This window comes from Gavialis gangeticus, unplaced genomic scaffold, assembly GCF_001723915.1.
Source record: "Gavialis gangeticus isolate Ggan-Ray unplaced genomic scaffold, GavGan_comp1, whole genome shotgun sequence".
NCBI lineage: Eukaryota > Metazoa > Chordata > Crocodylia > Gavialidae > Gavialis > Gavialis gangeticus.
Window position 1 is genome coordinate 118,381,666 of NW_017729024.1, and position 20,743 is coordinate 118,402,408.

At 40.2% G+C, this 20,743-nt stretch overlaps 1 protein-coding gene across 2 annotated transcripts in view; it reads right to left on the reverse strand.

Moving 5' to 3' along the window:
* The window catches only part of KDM4C (lysine demethylase 4C), a 532,790-nt gene that overhangs the window by 159,251 nt on the left and 352,796 nt on the right, over positions 1–20,743 (reverse strand). For both annotated transcript variants that reach the window (XM_019517600.1, XM_019517601.1), the window contains exons 16-17: positions 19,110–19,165; positions 15,361–15,469 (exon numbers count right to left, since the gene is read on the reverse strand). In XM_019517600.1, coding sequence (XP_019373145.1) covers positions 15,361–15,469; positions 19,110–19,165 — 165 coding nt within the window. The remainder of the gene's footprint in view (positions 1–15,360; positions 15,470–19,109; positions 19,166–20,743) is intronic.

Here is a 20,743-nt window from a genome sequence, read left to right on the forward strand (position 1 = left end):
CTTGAGCAGTACTAGCAGAAGTATACAAAAGAAAAACAAAAAAGTCAAATCATCTTGCATATTTCTGCATATTGTAGGAGTGGACACCCTGGCTGTTTATAATACTTTTACCTTTGGAGAATGCCAAATATGCAGTTAAGTGTAATGCTGTCCTCATTTGAGAAATACTACATGCCAAAAAAGAATGAGACCCTTGAAAGACACAGATTTATGTGCAGACAAACAAGAGAACAAAGTGCAGATCAATATGTTACTGAATTAAAGAGGCTGAGTAAGAACTGTGCTTTTGGAAACTTGACAGAATCTCTGATTAGAGACAGGATTGTTTGTGGCATTTTAGATACCATATTACAAGAAAGCCTGTAGCATGAGGGAGACTTGTTCCTACAAAAGACCATCCAAAGGTTCAAGGCAGCAGAAACTGTGAAGGCACGAGCAGCAGAACTAATACACCAAAAAGGGTTGTCTATGCAGTAAACACAAAAGAATGTAGCGAGAAAAAGCAACATAAGGGATATGGGAGAGAGAATGAACCCCGAATTACGCCATAAGTATGGAAGGGAATATGACCCCAAACACTGCTGTATTTGGAAAGCTCTATTTTAACTGCAACAAGAGGAATAATTTTGCCAGGTGCTACAGACCCCAGACACGGAAGCCTCAAGTGCATATGGTTGACAGCATATCAGAAGAATTTTATATAGCTGTAGTAGAATCAGGTAAATTTAATGAGAAGAATGGGACTTTGCTAGTGGACATGCAAGCCATGATCGTTTCCTTTAAATTGGACACTGAAGCTCAGGCTAATATTCTTCCAGAGCACGAATACAGAAAAGTAAAAACTGAGACCAAAATTGAGTCCAACAAGCATTAAAATAACTGGCTATTCAGAAACAAATATACAGGTGGAAGGGAGAGGCATCGCTAAAAGCCAGTATAAAAATAGAGTATACAAACTCCCTTTTATAGCAGTAGCAAGGGAGGTGACACCAACTCTGGCTAGATATAGACTTTCAAAAAGCCCAAGGAGGAACTGATCTACGTTACATGGTTTTCTGTAAGAGGTGTAGTTTAGATTGGTAGCAAACAGAACCCATATTCGCCCTTTGACTGGGTGAGCAAATCTTAGCCTGGGTTCCGCCATTCTTAAACCAGTCTACGTGTGCCAAACTTCAGTTCTGTTACGAGTATAGACCAGTTTCGTGTCCCAAACTTCTGTTCTGTTATGGATATAGACCAGTTTCCAATCACTTATAACCGTAAAAGTGTAATGTGTGTACCTGGCCTTTGGGTCTGGTAGCTAGTGAGAAACTGAATCTAGCTTGCTGTACAAGAAAACACACACAACGTTCATAGCTCCTAACAATCCTCTTGGCTGTCACAGCCCAAACCTGTACAATTCTCCTTAGGAAAATAAACACTGTTACAGAACACAAGAAATAACCACGTCCTTAGGGGAAGAAATGTACCTGAGACCACAAATGCAAATACCATCAGGCAGAAAGAAGAAAGCAGCCTCAGCACTCTGTGACTAATGAACTTTGTGCTATGTGCAGAAGCACAGCTGCCAAAAGTACAAGTTACCCAAATCCCAGTAGAAGGACTCATGTCTATCAACATTTGAAGGAAATGCTTCCCACAAAAAAAAAATCAGAAACAGGATCTGATATTTCACTGGTCTGAGAAGGAAGTGATCCCTCTTGAAAGACTTATAGACTTGCTAAGAGAGCTGCAGAACAGGGAGAATAGGTAAGTAAGTGGTAAAGACTCACTCCAGAATGAGTGCTAATAGCTTCTCCTCTGTAGATGGGTGTTAATTGGTTTCTGTACTTATTGTTAAGAAGGAAGACATAGTGATGGAAGCTGTAATTTGGAGATGCTCCCTTCTTTGGAAGGCTATGGAGGTTGCCAGTAGGGAGGGAGTCCCTCAGGTCAGTTACAGAGACTAAAGGACTGCAGAGGCTTACCTGCTGCTCCACAAACAGCACTTCTTACTTCTTCTCATTCACATATCCCCACATTTATTGAACCCAGTGATCACTGCAATTTCAACTGAAAGATTTTATATGTAAGTTTGAAACTAACATAATTCACTTATTTTAAGTTATTGGGACATAAACAACCCCAAGCTAACTATCTGATCATTTTACATAGCACTCATCACAACAGCGTCTAACAGTTATAATGATCATTAGCACTTCTACAGTGTATTGCTTTTTCAAAGTACTACACAGATATTAACTAAGTAACACTTACAAAACCCTACAGCTTCTCTACACTTCACAGTGCCGAGCTCTGGATAGACACCTTAGTTAGTTGCAAATAAACTAGCTAGGGAACCAGAAACAGTATAGCTGTGTTAGCTGCCCCATCACCCTCCAACCACCAACACATTACAGGTATCGCACAATTAACCGGTTAATTGTACAGTTACCTTGAGACCAGCTACACATGCAAAGTTACACACAATAAAAAGCTCCAACCAGCAATAAAATTAGAACTAAAAAATGTGGTACTAACTATATAGCTGGTTGCTATCCAGCTTGAATTTGCTGGAAGCCCCATGTCCCATATTACTGACTTGTGTCCATTCACAATGCTACCTACTGGCCTTCAAGCTCTTCACACTGGTGATGACATTGCCTTAAGATGGCTGAAACAATATGCCGAAATTGCATCACTAAATAAATACATTTCTACATGTAGCAAGGTCTCCCCTGTGGCTGGGAGCCCCATCAGCTGACAGGGCTCCCAGCCACAGGGGTGCACCATCCCTAGCTTGAAACCCCCAAACTCTGGGGGTTGCTGCTGCCATGATTCCTAAGAATTGGGGGTGCATGAAGCCCCAGAGTCCTATCAGCTGTGGGGACTCTTGGTCCCAGGTGCTTACAGTCCCTGCAGCTGGGAACCCCCTCAACAAAGTGGGCTCCCAACTATGGGTGCCTGCTTCTTGCTAAGATCAGGCTCGCCCTATACTGGCAATAAGATGCAATTGGATCTAATGCACAATCCCACAATCACGCCTCCTGCCATGCACATGTGGTATGGCAAGAGGCACAATTGTGTTAATCATGCATTAGATTTAATCACACCTTTAGCCGCACATGTAGAGGGGGACTTAGTGCAGTCCCCCTCACTGCTCAGGTTTTATTATTCTGCATTGTTCAGGGGAGAGTTATCCATAGTGCCACCACAGATAGTGGTATGGTTGGCAATACTGAGGTACACAAATAAAGTAACTTACCTAAAATCATGCAATCAATCAAGAGCAAAACCAAGGCTAGCTTGGGATGTTAGCTCCAAATCCTGTCCCCATTTATCTACTGCCTCACTGCTCCAATTAGAAAATTTGCTACAAAAATTTCAATGATTTTGGGTAGAATGTTAAGTCCACAAGTCATTTGTAAATACAGAACCTGAGCAACTGTAGATTGGACTGAAACTTAAGAATTACACTGAATCTAAAGTAAATGAATCTAGTAGTACTGAAGCTTTTGACATTTTAAATTAAGATAGTTACACAAATATTTCATCCTGATTCAAAGGCAGCTGTTTGGAACACTGAAGATTCAGAAATTATTTATAACAGCGTTGTACAATTTCCAAGGGGCTGGTAGCCATACGGCATGCTGTGAAGATCCCCACTTTCTCCTCACCCCCAACCACTGTGCTGCAAATCTATGCTGGCACCCCACTGCAGCACCATGCACCACACGAGCACCCTGTCCCACAACCGCCCCATGTTCTCACATGGCCCCAAACTCATTCCCCATCCCCTAAACCATTTCATTTTGTTGATTAGAAATTAAACGTTTCATTTCTTTTTTGCTCAGCATTAATCACTGCATCTGCTTGAGGCACCAACGTGGCTCAGACCCATAAGCAGACTACTGTGCATCTTGGAAGATGGATCCCAACAAGACAATAGATTCTACACCAGAAAATGGTAGACTCAGAACTAAAATTCCCATGAAGCCATATAATCAGCAGTTGGCAACCTTTTTAGGCCACAGGACAATGATCCAGTCCAAGTCAAAGGCGGATGGATTGGCAGGTGCCTTCCCCATGGAGGCACTGGAAAATAACTACCCCACACTGCCAAATGCCACTGAAGCCCCACATCCACAGACTGGATCATATGGTTCTGCTGTCTGAATCCAGCCTGCTAGCCAGCCATTACCGACATATGGGCCTGAACCACTACCATACACGGTTCAGACACTAATGATGTTTGGGGCTGAAACAGAATGCTTTCATTCAGTTGATATCAGTCCTTTCAAGATGGTTGGGTTTAACCGATCTGTGATGGATTCAGGTGTTATCAATCTGATGGTGTCCAGATGGAGAAATTCACAAAATCCACTGCTAAGGACATCAGACTTTGTGGGGTCACACTTGCTTTTTTTCCCCCACTTAAAACTGAACTATTATTAGTGGTATTACTACTAATTAATACCACTAATAATCTTAACAAACAGGATTGCCAATAAAATGAAAAATGCCCTGTAAGTAATCACTCAGAAGTCTGGAAATGTTAAGGGTGTTCCAACAATGCTAATTCAGTCACCTGCCATTTAGTATTAATCTAAATTAATCTAAATTAATACTGTTAATCAAGAGATAAGTGCCACATGCTCAAGAGAAAGTTTGGTGAGAAACTTTAATTTGAGTTAGGTTTCTCAATCATATTGTTTTACTAATGGTAATTTATTTGTATCCAGACACACAAACCAAAATACCAATTCCTACTTCCAACAGATGTACTCCATTCTTGCCTCAAATAATCTTTGGTAATTCAGGATCTAAAATAATTTCAAAGGATGGTTAAAAGTAAAAATCAATTTAATTTTGCAAACATGATTTTTCATCTGTGGAAAGGAGAATTTAGAGTAACTAGTTAACTTTATGAGCATTCTGCTTTCACTCTTACAGATATTGCTAGTCTTCAAAAATATTATTTTTAGTCAGGCCCATCTAACATTTTCCATTTTATTCAAAAGATTTTATGGCTCAGTATTACAGCAATATACAAATTTGACAGTTTGCAATAGGATCTATTCATTGTAGCAAATCATTCTGACAGTAAGGACTATACAGCTGGTAATGTACTTTTTTTATACCATACTTATTAAAAATCTTACAAAGATAGTAACATAAGTATGTACTCTAAATTGTGTTTTGTACATGATTTTAATGAGTCAGTACATTTTTAACTGGCATTATAAATTGTAGTACTTTAATCAATTATTGTATCATCTTTAGTTTTACATTGTTTTAATTGGGGGAAAAAGTAAGTGACTGTGCTATTTAAAGTTGATTCAATAATAAAGTTAAATAATTTGGAAATATAAATCAAACAAACTTGAGTCTCTCTCTAGTTTTCGTTCTTTCTCCTTAAATGTGTGTGCAAATGAACTAGTTAATGCATAAGTTTATGAATAACATAATGAGTTTTCTCGATTGTCCTTCTAGCAATATTTTTAGAAATGCTGAAAGGTAATCAATACTTCTTTACCTTGCCAGAAATGCATAATAATGGTGGTATACATCACTGTCAAGCATTTCTCTACTCTTACAGAAATACAGCTGCAGTGGTTCTACAATTCCACTATAGGTTAACAAATGACTGTTATTGCAAAATTACAACACAGAAGATAAGCAATGCCTGCAAATGTATTTAATTCTAATTTTAGGATTTTTTTTATTAAACTAGAAAGATAGGCAAGAGAATACTTGCCCATTCTTTTAAAAGCGCTCTCTCATTTTTTTCCCTCCATTCCACTCTTCAGTTGGCATACCACAGTGAAACCTCTCTATTTTCAGAATTGATGTACCTTTCAAAACTATAATCTTTGGCTTTCAAGCTCACTATTATTTGCCTTCAGGTGCAAATTTTAAAGTGTATAGGCTTCTAAACAAAACATTATGGCCTCAGCCAGATTCTGAAAGGCTTGTAGATCAGTCATCATTGCAGTGTAAATTTCTTTTCAAAATAATGTTCCTCACTCAGAGTACACTTGTGCTTATATTCGGTTCACTTGTCAAATACAAATTTGAGGTCATCAAAAGCCCGAGGGCAACTTCAGCTATTCCAAAACTCATTTTCTACCTCTATTTTGTTGGAGAAATAGGATTTCAAATGTAAAAATAATAGGAAGCTCTACCAATAAAGAAACAAAAGCACATTATATACGTTTCAGTACAGCATTCCAACAACTGCCTACAATGACAAAAGTCAGTTTGTAATACTGAAGCATGTTATAGCACTGATATTATCTAAGTTAGATCATGCATCTTGCTATTGAATTGATACATCAATCATCCAAGAATTATTTTAAAGATGACAGTTTAAATGCATGTGTTTAGTAAAGGACAGATATTGATTACATTTTAACTGTTATTTTTATGTCAGAAGAAACATTTAAACACACTGGGCCTGTGTCTCTCAGAGCACACGCTCATGAACAAGTTACTGTGAGGTAAATGAGGGCTGGGATTACCGTGCATTAACTACTTTGCAGTAACTCCCCAGATACGTAATCTGACCTCAGGTAAATGAAGCTAATCTGCAGTACTTTACTACTAACCCAAGAGGAGCAATGTGGGTTGGCTTCAATTTACTTCAAGTAAGAGCACGTCCAAAGGCTGTTACTGTAAAGTAAGACACTATATACATTCCAGGCCTTTTTTGCCTTATGGTAACTTGTTTATGTGCCTGTGACTTAAAATCACAGCTATCATGGTGTAAAGAGGCCTAACTGTAAATTGGAATCAGGCCCAGATATCCCTGCCAGCATATATTTGCTGGCTAATCTCTGGAAACCCGTGGAAGTTGCAGCACTTTTTGAGAAGTCAAATTTGGCTTCAGATCTCCAGAGATTTCTTCATTTTATTATACAATGTGGCCATGGACTAGAACTAGAACTGTTCAGGACTGGAACTGAGTAATAATGTTGGTCTGAAATTACAGGGTATATTTATGTACTCTGAGAGAATTGCTGGTTCCACTGAAGTAAGCGGAGTTTTACTATTAGCTTCAATGGAGTCTGGAATTCACAATCTGCTTTCTATCAACCAGAGCTGCATAAAACTAAACAGCCAAGGAAAACACTTTCACTGATATATTTGGGCTGAAATGGAACCAAAACCAAGACTAAGCTCAGCTAAAACCTCAACATTCTATCAGCTTTTGACTTGTAATCATCAGATGCCATTAAATTGTGCTTGCCTTGCGCCTGGCCTAATTCTATTATAAACTTTTCTTTCACTCCAGCTCACTAACCAATGCAAGCAGTCACACCCTTCAGAACTTAGCAGAAATCAGCCTCTTCTGTCCATAACAAACTTCATATTGTCCAAACCTTTCCACCAATGCTCCCAATCCTGTCTCACCATCTTTCAAATCCTAACCATTCTCCACTGTACTTTATTCATGTAACCCTGAGTTCATCCAGAAGGGTTATACTATTTAATCCCTCTTAAAGTTTCATTTCTGCTGTTACCTAGAGTGAATCAAGTTCACTAGCATATAAATAGCATTTCAGCTGCCTTTCCCATTACCATTGCCTACTCATTTGTCCTTAGACTGTGAAATCACTGGAGCAGAGACCATCCCTTCTAAACCCTTGCAAAGTACCCTTGCAAAACAGTCTGTTCTATAACTAAGTAGTAATATTAAAGTTTTGGATTTTGTAATAAAACCTATGACAAGGGAATGTTTTGACAGTTTTATTATGAGCCTCACACAGCTTTAACTGCTACCAGCAACACCCGAGTAGTAACTAGACTGTTTTTTCTCAGGATAGTTTACAAAAATCAAAAGCTGTAACTTGAAAGGGTCCTTTAGTCGTTAAAACACTTGTCTTTATGTACACTGGGCAAGGCTGTCCCTGTTCCCATTCCTACATGAAAGAAGGTGAGGGTATTCACATCCTTACATGCTTACAAAGACAGCACAACTTCAGCTTCTGTTCACCTGACTTCAAGGGCTTCATAAGACTAGGCCCTCTGGATACTTTGAAGTGAGTGACACAAGGAAGACAGAATGTGAAACCACAGTTGGGTCTGTCTATGGAGAGGAATACAAATTACATTAGCTTTGGGAACAGAATAGCTACTGAACTACTGCATGATAAGGAACCCTGGCAGGCCTTTTATTTTCCTGAGTTACCGTATTTCCAATATCAAAAAAGAAGACACCTATGGTGGGTGAAAGAAGGGGTGAAAAGGGAGGAAGAGTATATGATTATGGGGGGGGCAGTGAAATACCCATGCCCTGCCTCTTCCCCTCACTAAGCCCCTGCCCCTCCCAGCCCTGCCAGTGCCCCTCACTCCCGATCTGCAGCCCCTGTCCCTCCAGCCCTGCCAGTGCCCCTCACTCCTGACCTACAGCCTCTGCCCCTCCAGCTCCCACGCACACGTGCACTGCACAAACTCTGTGCCTCTTATCTGGGAGTTTGTCAGGGCCTGTGCACAGAGCATGGGACTCCCAACAGCCAATCACCTTGCCCGCTGCTCCCAGCCCCAAGCAGTCCCAAGCTGCTAATTCCCAGGAAAACAGAGGAAGACCAAAAACCCGGACATTTGCTCCCATTTTAAAAACCGACCTGGACAGGAGCCAGGTTTTCCCTGTCTGGGAAAACCTGGACATATGGTAACCATAGTATGATGCAGGTCTTCACCATTTATAGCATAGATTTGTATCTAGAATACAAGGCACAGTCCTAGCCATTATAGGTGTAGACAGATGTCAGGCTTGGAATATTCAAAATACATTTTAAACCCCAAGGGTGTTGGTGCACAGGCCATTTTAGACTAGTTCAAACTTCCTGAAATGTTTCAAAAGCACACCAGGAAAATCAAGTATTAGTTTGAGCTAGATCTCCTTGAATTGATCCAACATTATTTGTGGACACAGACTATTCCATGCCTACTGTCTAGTCAGTTCTTCAAGCATCCCAAACTGTACCACTTCTCAACCCTATAAATATGTGCAGGGCAATGAGGCTACTCTGGGATGCATCCAAGACTCTACTGCCTGAAGACCTATTGCCTAAAGCAGGGGTTGGCAACCCCCGGCACGCGTGCCAAGCATGGCACGCAAGGCCATTTTGCTTGGCACACCATGGCCAGCCCCATCTCCGGGTAGCTGCTGGAGCCCAGGCTGCTCCCAGCAGGGCTTACAGCATCCCAGCTGCCTGCTGGGAGCAGCCTGGACTCTGGCTGGCAGCAGCTACCCAGAGCCGGGGCTAGCTGCAGCCGGGAGGCTCCAAACAGCTATGCTGGGCTCCGGAGCCCAGGAATCAGCTCCGTACCGGTACGTGCACCTATGTATCAGAGCAGGCAATGGGGGAGGGGCCTGAGGCAGTGCAACCCCGGTCTCTCCCCCACTCCTGGCACAGAGCTGGTGACTGGGCTCTGGAGCCCAGTGCAGCTGTTTGTAGCCAGCCTGGGCTCTGGGCAGCTGCAGCAAGCAGCGGGCAGGCTGCAAACAGCTGCGTCGGGCTCCACAGCTCCGGCATCAGCTCCATGCTGGCGGCAACTGTGCGTGCACCTCGGGGCAGACAGCAGGGCAGCACAGCCCACCCCAAGGTGCACGTGCAGTTGCCGCCAGCACGGAGCTGATGCCAGGGCTGTGGAGCCCAGCACAGCTGTTTGCAGCCTCCCTGCTCCTTGCTGCAGAGGCCCAGAGCCCAGACTGGCTACAAACAGCTGCACCGGGCTCCAGAGTCCAGTCACCAGCTCTGTGCCAAGAGCACGGGAGAGACTGGGGTTGCGCTGCCTCAGGCCCCTCCCCCACTGCCTGCTGACATGTGGGTACACATGCCAGTACAGAGCTGATGCCTGGGCCCCAGAGCCTGGCACAGCTGTTTGGAGCCTCCCCGGCTCTGGGTAGCTGCTGCCAGCAACAGAGCCTGGGCTGGGGGGCAGGGGACACACACAGGGCATCCTGCCATGTACGCCCCTGCCCTCATTTTGCTTTTCTGGCATGCCGGCACTCTGGCACCTTCCAAGGAAGGCTTTGTGGGGATTTTCGGCACTCCGACTAAAACACATTGCTTACCCCTGGCCTAAAGAAACCACAGTCCCCTCAGGGGCAGGGAAGTAGAAAGCCTCTGTAACAGTTTCACTTCCCTGCTAAAGAACCTGAGCATGGGTCCCAGGCTCATTAGGGGTGGAGGGTTGCTAGGTTTGGGCAAAGGGCTTTGTAGCCCCCTGCTTATGGTGGGTGGGTGGTTGCCTGTAACCATAAATTCCAGTCAAATGTTTGGGGACAGGGAGGGAAGCAGAGCAATTGCAATTGCATAGTGGGCACTTAGAACAGAATGGCTGTCAATTCCATGTGTAATGTGAAGTAAATTACCCCACTAACTGTTAATTGTTCCTCCCCCCCTGTGCTGCACTCTTGCAACCAAGCCCTGCCCTGCACGCTGCACCCTGCACACACGTCTACAATCTCTGCATCTTTTGCTGGTAATGCAAGGTACTTGCACCACTGGAAAATCCTGGGAGCTCTTGAGGAGGGGGTGGGAAGGAAGAACACCCTGCCCCCTGGAAACTACAAGTCCATACACTCCCCCAGAATCTGGCAGCCCCTCCACTCCAACCCCATACCCTAATCCAGGTCTTCCACCCTCTCTAGAGGAATCCTAGAGAAACCTATGGGCACTGACCCCTGGAAGGCAGGATAATTTGGGTACTCTACCACCGCTTGGTGGCATTTTGGCAGCAGTGCCATCCCTAAAAGATGAGGGTTCTACTTAGAACTCTTAGCCGCATATGTGTGCACACTTCTCTCCAGGGACAATTACGAACCAGTTCCCAATCAGTGACACTATTGAAACAGTTCAACTGTTTGTCTGCACCCCATGTTTGTGTCTACACACCCTATGTTCCAAGACGAGACCTTCAGTAACTATTTTTGCTCAAGTTTGCAAACATAAGAAAAAACACTACAAGCTCCACTCTTCCACAAAATTTTGATTTAAAACTTCTTCCTAGTTTACCACTGTTTTAGGAAGGGTATTTTAAACCCTATGAACAGCTGCAAAACCTAAACCTTATGGGGAAAATAAAACCTCTCCCCCAACAGCAGCAGCAGCAGCAATAACAAAACAGAAGGGACTAATTCCATTCTATTCTCATTCTATTCAAAACCAGTGGTACCTTTACTGAAGTCAATGAGTTGCAACAACATAAGATTGGTATGACTGTGGAATCAGACCCACAATATAACACTGAATGTGCAAACTATTATTCCTAGCCCCTATCATTCAAACATATTTACTGTTGGTGAACACAGCATCATCCTATTATTCAACAGCATATAATGTATTTTATTATTGTGGTTTGATTGACAACATTATTTTATAATGAACATTTTAGCATGGCATGTAAATTTTAAGCAACATAGAAATTATATGGAATAAACAACATATTAAATGTGAGGCAAAGTAATATAAAGGCATTTTGACATTATATAAAATCTAAAACCAATTACATAAATTGGCTAGATGAACCCATTAATGTGCAAATAGAAAGCAGTTGTGCAAAATAATACTGTAAACATAATACAAACACTGATTTGTTTGGGAAGGAATGAATGTATACCGTACTGGTATATATTACATGATATGAAGACTGATATAAAAAACATTGATTCTGACCCACAATGCCTTGTGAGCTAAAAGCTATCTAACACCAATCCATATATATACTAGCTGAATAATAAAGAGTCAACCACTTTCGCACAGATGTTGTTTAATTTGTTAAATGGCAAACACTGACTTCTTATATGCTTTGATATTGGTGGATAGTGCAAAGAAGGAATGTCAACTCACACTGCAGATCTTTGGAAATAAGAGGTGGAACTCTACTCTCAACTGGTTCTGTTTGTTTTTACCTAGTTTCTATCATTATTTTCCATGATTCCTTTCTTATAATTAAAACTAACCAGAATCATCTCATGTACTCAAAGGTCTGAGAAGGTTTGCATTACATAAAAGGTACATCTTTTGGGGTTTTTTTTGCAGGGAGGTGGAGTATTGTTTGTTTTTACTTCAAGTGAACCCTCCAGAATAGAAGGAAATACTTTTCTTTGCATTTCTTAACTTCCATTTTTTGGTATGATGCCTACCCCAACCATTTAAAAAAAAAAATAGCATGCCAAATTTGCTAGACAGCTCTATCAGACCTGAATCTCTTTATGACAATTCATAACCTCAGTCTTTTATCTGCAGGATCCAACTGCCTTGCTCAGACTAAGAAATCTTTTCACTTGAAACAACTCAACCCGGTCTTCTACTGCAAGGTTGTAATTTTTCATAGTCCACTATTACGTCTCTACTGACATGCTGTTTCATAGCTGTTAGGGATGGAAGGGACCTTACAAATCATTGGCTCCAGCCCCTCTGCACTTGGGCAGGAAAGACTGCTGGGATCAGATGACCCCAGCAAGATGGGTGTTGAGACACTTTTTGAAGATTGCCTATGGCAGCATGTGACTACTCAAACAAGGAGGGTCTCTTTGCAAGGTCCTTCTTCCATTATCTTTATTTATTTTGTCTAATGAAAAGCTATCATGACAATCTCCTGGACATTATTTGCACAATTCACCCTTTGATAAAAATCTGAATGTTGTAAGTAGAAGCCAGGAGATACAAGGAATTAGCTGGCAGTTAAATGCGTTCCCTCTACTTGGATTTCAAGGGACAACATGATAAAATAGCTTGATCATGGCAACGTCTGATCTTTTTAAAAACGCTGTCCCCCTGGCACTGAACAGAAACCTCTGAAAATAATTTTTTACCAAAGCAATACAAGGCAAAAATTATAGTTTTGTCAGCTAATATGGAAAATTCCTATGAATATGAGTATGCTAAAAAGTAAATAAAACAGTTGAGTTTTGTAATAGTGTTCTTCATTTTTAAAGCATTAGCAGGCTGCTGAAGTTAAGAGAACTTTGCCCATTTCTTCTGTTGCTTGCTGATCTCTCAAGTAGCAGCAGTGTATTGGCTACAGATATTAAATCATTATAAAACCTTTTAGGAAGGTTGAACCTCATGATGAACCTGCATTAGATTTACTAATGAGATGTAAGAACAATTGTCACTCATTGTAAATTGAATGCAATTAACCCAGGCTGGGAAAAGCAAGGTTTAATTTTCTCAACTGAGATTACAATAAAGTAAACTGTCTGCAGTAGTACATTTATGGCACTATGATGTGTCATGGTTCCACCTTCATTTTATTCATCTGAATTTCTTTATTACTGTATTTACTTGATTCCAAGATGATGTTTTTTCCTCTCATTTAACATGGTGGGGGAAAGCCTCACATCTTAGAATAAAGTATAAGGCAGCCCCAGGCTAGATTGGCACTGGCAGGCTCCATCCCAAGAGAAAAGGTACATAGGCAGAGGTAGGAAGAGGGGGAGGAGGGAAAGGAAGGGGCAGGAAGATGACAGAGGCTTAAGAGGATGGAATCCAAGGCTGTGGGGGAGCAGAGCAGGCAGGCAGGGGGAGGCAGGCACAAGGAAGGATAAGTGAGGAATCAGAGGCCAAGCTGTTTTCCCCATATTGCCTGTCCCTCATTGCTCCCCCCAACACCTGATAGCCATTGTCTGACATGGGTCCCCAACCACTGTTTTTCCCACTGCAGTGGTGATGGGGATGCATTTTAAGGTGATCCTCCAACGATTAGATTCTATACATGGAAAATGTGTAAATTTATAAACTCTCCACGTATAAGATCTAATTACTGGGGGGTTGTCTGAAATTCAGGGTCATCTTGGGTTTCAGTAAATATGGTATAACATCCGTAATGCAGCCCCTTCACTTAAAAATAAAAAAAAAAAAAAAAAGCACCAAGGAAGGCAGGATAATGCATCTAAACATTCAGCAATTCATCGGGAGAAGCACCAGCAATATACACATAGCCTAATGGAAACTGGTGGCTTCATACTATGAAAATATTTAAGAGAGTTTTTACAATTTGAGAGAAATGTACTAAACCATATGTAAATCAAAGGAGAAAAACAAACGAAACGAAAGAAAAAGCTTCCAGTGATAGAAAGGTGTTTAAGACTATCAGTGATCTGCAGATAAATGACAGCCAGTGGATGGCCTACAACTTTGCGTATCATGTAACTTCACTAAAAGTCCATGCATTTTGACTCTTAAAACAATAACTACATTAATAAATTAATAGCTCATTAACTTAAAATTCATTCAAGCCCTCTTCCAGAAGGCTCTTACTATTCTGTTATTGTTCAAGTCACAGGAGGCAAATTCACATTTCAATTCCACAATACCTTGAAAATAACTACTGGATTAACAATTACCAACTAGGTTACTGTCATAATGTAAGTAACTATTTGGAGGCATCAAAATTGAAGATCATCTTATTTATAGTTAGTACTTCCAAAACTGGTATTTTCAGATCAAGAATTTGAGGTCAACTCCAATGGTTATAAAATATAAAGCATAGCAGATAAATTAAAAGAAGAATAGTTCACAAAACTGGAGCAATTAAAGATTATCTTCAGGTTAAGTACATCAGCAATCTTTCCTCCAATTACTTATGGAGTAGGCAAAGAGAAGAAATAGGGTTATTTTCCAAATATTTTTAAAATATTGGGAAGGGGATCATTTTCCTTTTGTCAGAGGAAGACGATGTCACATTGAAGTACAGTCTGGCAAATTAAGCAATTTAGGTCTAACTCAGCAGGGAATATTCTCTTTGACATAAGCTTTTACATGTTTCTCACTAATCCAGGGCAAATGTGTGATGACAGGGTTATATGGGGGCTATACGTGGGTCCTAGTATTTGTAGTTGAAGCATTTGTGTTTGTTTCTTGCCTTTTTCACAATGCCTTGGGGAGCTATTTATTAGCTCAATATAACATGCGATTTGATCGGTGCACATTTTTCAATTCCCAGATGGTAAAAATATCAGGTCTTTTATCATTTTAACTCCATAAAAGGTTCCCTTAAGGCAAAAAATGAAAAAAATCGTACAAATTCTGAGATATGCTGGTTTATTTGGGTTTCAGCTGGATCCTCAATGAGCAGCCCCAATAGTTTTAGCTTAGTGATTGAAACTACTCATTGTTTCACCCTTTTTTATCCTAGAGCAAAAGTTGTTTACCCAAGACCATAAACCAAAACAATGCCAATGAATGAAAATATCTAACCCACTATTACGTATGAGAAATTTCAGTTTAACTAACATTTTGATTATTTATTCTTTCCCTGAAATAAAAGTGTGCAATAGTTACTATTAACTATACATAGAATTTTGTACACATTTCAAAACAGCACAATACCTATAAATGTAATTAATTCAGCCTTATTACTCACCAATTTTAATCTCTGCAAAGGTATTCTACTAGTATCTATAGGTGTCCGTTCTGTGACATTTCGAAATCTGACTTCAGGAATTGCAATTGCACACATCACATGTGCCCACCTGTGAAAAGTGGTAGGTCAGTGACATCAAAAATATTTACAAAGATGATATAGTTAAAAAGATTCCATGCCTCAAATGAAACTGAAGTATCAACTACCCAATCTTTCTTCCATCAAATTCCTTTTTAAATCCAAGATCAAGAAATAGTGTTTATATTTAAAATTTATTTTTATGCAGTATTAGAAAATTATCTGAAAATTCAATAAATATCAGAGAAGAAAAGATCTGCACAATATACTAAATGAAGTGTCCTACAAAACTGATGGCAATATTGTGTCCAATTCCTGCCATTCAGATAATACTTACATATATATTGCAAAAAGAAATGTTCTTGAATAAGAATCATCAGTCTAGATTGGGAAATATTTGACAGAAATGTTCTGTTTCAATCTTACAGAGAAATCCTTATGTTAACACTGCCTGTTGTAAATACCCCTTCAGGTTAAATTTTGAAAAGTGCCATTTATACTTTATTTATAAACTGCAAAGGTTTTTTGTAGTGGTGCCAACAATATTTGCACATATGGTCGCTATCTTCCATTTGTAAGCAATGCATCGTCTAACCTGCAGCTTTCTGGACTAATGCTAATCAGATCATAGCAGGTACTTTTAAATTAGCCACATATTCACTTTCATGCACTCAGCTGCCAAAATGTAGCAACCAGTTACACTAACAGCAATTTGTGCTGCCAGAAAAAGGGGCATAGAGTCAGAGCAGAATGAAACAGCCTTATTACCCTTTCAGAATTTGACATAACAGTGCAAAAGATGCTCAGTTCTCCTAGCAATGTTCATAGTGCCACCTGTGAACTGGATTCCTTGCAAGTGATGAAGGCAATTGAGGACACCTAGGATCAATGCTGCATATAACTAAGAAATCAACCTAAACCTACTTTACAGCAACTTCAGAAGTCTTCTGGTAAAATACCATATGCTCTATTTGTTTATATTAGCTACTAGTATGATTTACTGCCACAAACTCGAAGTACTGGATTGCAATATAGATACTCTCCCCATATAACCCTTTGTTAAGCTAAAATGAAAGTTGAGAGTACAGCTTTGTTGAGGAGGACTAAGGGGTCAACTGAAGCTTAGCAAATGTCTCAGTGAGACTCCTAAGTTATCCAAGGGGGACAGGAGAAATGATGGTAATGAACCTAAGACTTGAAGGAGGGTGAACAATTTGACTCTAACTCTTAATATTTGCTCTATGCATCCTTTGTTGCTATCCCACTAGGCCCGTTAAAGCAGTGCCAGTTTTTGAATATTTCCTGAGATGTGCAGAAAATGAGGATCTCAGTAGGTCCAGAGGAGGCAGGAATGGGGGCTAGCACATTTTTCAGGAGGAGCAGCACAACAGAATCTCTTCTTCTTTGCTGCAGTACAGTGCAATACCATTTCAGCCATTCAAATTTGAGAAAACTATTTAGAAAAAGCTATGGTGATATACAGGAACAATGTGTGCTGGTGCAGTGTGGTATAAAAGTTTTATAGGCAAAAGTGAGATATGGGAACAGTACTCCAAAATGACAGCCATTCATGAGTTATGCAGGTCATTGTAAATGAGTGCCTATAAAGACTTTATGCCACATCAGACTCTTATGGAGAATATTTTCTCCATGTTACAATTTACAGAAATATTGTTTTAGATGCACTTAATCTTTCTTTTAATTCATACAGTCTTTTTATAAATGCATGCCAGTAAAGCCAGATAACCTTCACACCAACTGTCTAACAGCGAGTCGGGGGGGGAGGGCACAGAAGTGTTGTAATTATAAAGCTTTTCTATAAATCATTAGCACAAGATTTATCTGGTATCTCAGACTACCAAGATTTGAAGCAAGGCCTGTATCAGACTTGACAAAGGAGTTATCAGCTCTCCTGAACAGTCAAGTTCTCAACCTCCCAGCACTCAGAGATCATTAGGTCTTAAATCTGTTGCAAATTAGGTCCATCCTGGACCTCCCTTCCTACCCTTAATTATGATCTCATCATTAAGTGTAAGGAGGGATCCTACAACTTGGTAAAAAAAAAAGAAAACATATTTGTGGCAGGCTGATTTGAAAATGCTTAGAAGTTTGAAGGGGTGGATAGTGTCCAAATGCATGACACTCTGGATCAAGTGCAAGAGAGGGAGTCAAAGGGGCATAGCAAGTGTAATTTATTATACAGTAGTTGAGGTTTCTTGTACAGAGTCACCATTCCCTAACTCTGTAACAGAAGCCAACAACAGGGCATAAAAATAAAGCTGCAGACTTCGAACCAAAAGTCACCCTTTGTAATATGCACATTGAAACTACCAGCAGATGATGTGTTTCTATCTTTAAGAAAATGTACATAAAAGCAATATACAAGGTGTTTCAAAACACGCTGCATGGGATCTACCCAGAGCAGGCATGCTGCATTTTAGTCAGGTGGCACTGTCTTGCCTTTTGTTTTTGGGGGTTTTGGTTTTTTTGGGGGGGAGGGGACGGGGAGGATCTCTGTTTAATCATTTGTGCAGCTTAGTAAAAGGTAAACAGAAAACAAACATGTTGATACATGGTTTAGACTGAATCTAAATTGCATGTTATTAGTTTTATATGATGTGTGGGAGATACGTATACATATATATTTATTTATTTAATTCAATGTTTTATAGAAGTGTACCAATGTATTTGGAAAGTAAAATCACTGTCAGAAGTTCACAAGTGAAAAGGTTCCATTCATCCATATAACACGTAACTAACTGCAGATCATTGGTCAAAACACTACTGCAGGGAAACACTGAAAGGAAGTTTGGGCTTGATGAATTTATATCACCAAGCTAGATTCACTTTTGGTGATTCAAAGCTTAATGAAAAAAGGTCCATAATATATTGGTATAGTTAAAGGAAAGGTTTCCAAGCAAAGATGCAATACACATAGGAGCTTGTTCTACAGCTGGACTTGAAGAAATCCTTTTCACATTTCATCTTCTAAAGATATTTAATAATATCCTGCCCTTGATTTTATCAACATAATGAAGAATAAACATCTGTTATTATTGATCTGATGTCGTGATTATCAAATGGAAATACAATAAAACTAACTACTTCAAGACCCAGGACCATTTTAATAAGATTCAGTTTGATTAATTCTTTAATACGTTGGCCTGATCCTAGGTCATCCCTGCATATAAGTTGAACGTGATTTTTATGGTTCTTTTTGAGGAAAAAACATCAACTTATCAGCAGAACAATACAGTAAATGCCTGTGTCTGAAAAAAAGTTCAGAAGTACTGTGTTAAATACTAGAATCATAAAATTCCACAACTAAAGAAGAAAGTACACTTCCCTGTACAATAAGGCTTGCCAATGCAAACAATGACAAATGAGCTTTCATTTGCTTGCTTTATACAGTGACCAGCAGAATGGAATTTGGAATAGGTAAGCACATGCAAATAATAAAACGATTTTTATTTTTTAGCACACTGAGTATGTTCACAAAGTGCCAGTGGCACAATATAGTGTTTTCAAGGGGAGTTACACTTATCCTGCAATAATTCAACTTAAAAGGACATTTTGAAATAATTACATGTGGAATCTTTCTTTGTATGGGAGTGGGCATGGTAACAGAGTATAAAATTAATTAGATTGGCCTCTATATATCCACTACTTACTTCTTGTCTGTAGTTTGCTTGAGTGCGCCACCTCTCAAATTACAAAGACAGCATTCCTAAAAAAAATAGTAACAAAAACAAATAAGCCAGATTGATTGCTAGCACAGTCAATTCTAGTCACCTACTTCTTAAGGATTTTTATATTGATCATTTATAACATGTCATTCATAAACATCAAGATGTTAAGCAAGAACAATGCAAAAAATATAAAGAAAGAACAATAAGCAAAAAGACCAACAAAAATGTGTTTTGCATATGACCCTTGAAAAAACTGAAGGAATTTTTCCTTCAACATTTAAGAGAATGTGAAATAAGAGGATCCTAAAAGATCAGTTCTAATGGTTTTTGTTTGGCATTAACACAGAACCCAGAAACTTAAACCACATTAAAACCAGTAAGCATTAAATTAATAAAACATATTATGGAGTCATTGCTTAAATCTGACTGCTTTTAAGTCACGTGTAACTTAGAAGCCCATTTTTCTTAATGCTTCTCCACATGAATTAAGGTCCACTTGGCCACCCATGCTGTTAGGTCCCAGACATACACACTTTGGGAACTGGGAAAGACTTTCATTTCAGAGTTCATGCGATTCCAGAATTGCCTTACCCATTCATAAACAGAACCAAAGCTTGTTGGCTTTCAAGGTTCACAGCAAGAATGGCAACTTTTAAACAGATCAGTTATTTAGTGTTTAGACCATCTTACTCCACTTCCTACCACCCTGCCCTGGTACAGATCCTTTGTCTACACTTCTGTGACCATTCTCTCTCTCTCTCTCTCTCTCTCCAATACCTCCCCACAACACATATTTTTCTGTCTCCTTTTCCCCTGACTGTCTTGTTTTCTCTCTTTCCTTCATGCTCCCTACCCCAATTTTGGATTTCTATTTTTATTATTTTTTGTTCTTATCTGAGGTTTATCTTCTCCCCATGCAGTGCACTACATAGGTGATATATCTATAGAATAGGAACAATATTGTAGCTGAGTTATGTGTTGAAGGAGTAGAGCGCAATTGGATGAACAGACCACTTGGGATCCAACTGTTCATCATGAAGACAATTCCATCACATCCCACTTCTCTTTAGAAAAGGAAGTGATGCCTGCTTTATTTACAGGAATCTTAGTACCCAGAGTAGTTCCCTCACATGCTCAAAGTCAAGGAAGGAGTTAGATTCAATTATAAGGATGAGAGATAAACAGGAAAATTAGATGGAAGGAAGCTGCTCTTCTAGAGCACTTTCTGCTTCCAGACAGGGAGGATTTAAAACTATATCGTGTTTAGAGTAAACAGCCTAAGGGCATGTGTAGACAAAACAGGGGCCCTAAATTGAAACAGTGTTTTTTAAACAACAACACTTCAATTTAGGGCTGATTAAACCCCGGCGTCATGCACACACCCCACTGACTTACCGGCCTCTCTGGGGAGGGGAGCTGCCAGCAGGCAGAGCAGTCCCTGGGCTGCAGGGGTGGGGGGCCGGGTGTTTCCCTCCACAGCAGCGGCACCCCCACCCACACATACACACACCAGGCAGCACCCACATGCAGGCACCCAGCTCGGGTGGTCCCAGGGGGCATCGCAGCCATGGAGGGAAGCATTAGTGCCTTGTGCAAGTCAGGCAGGCAGGCAGACT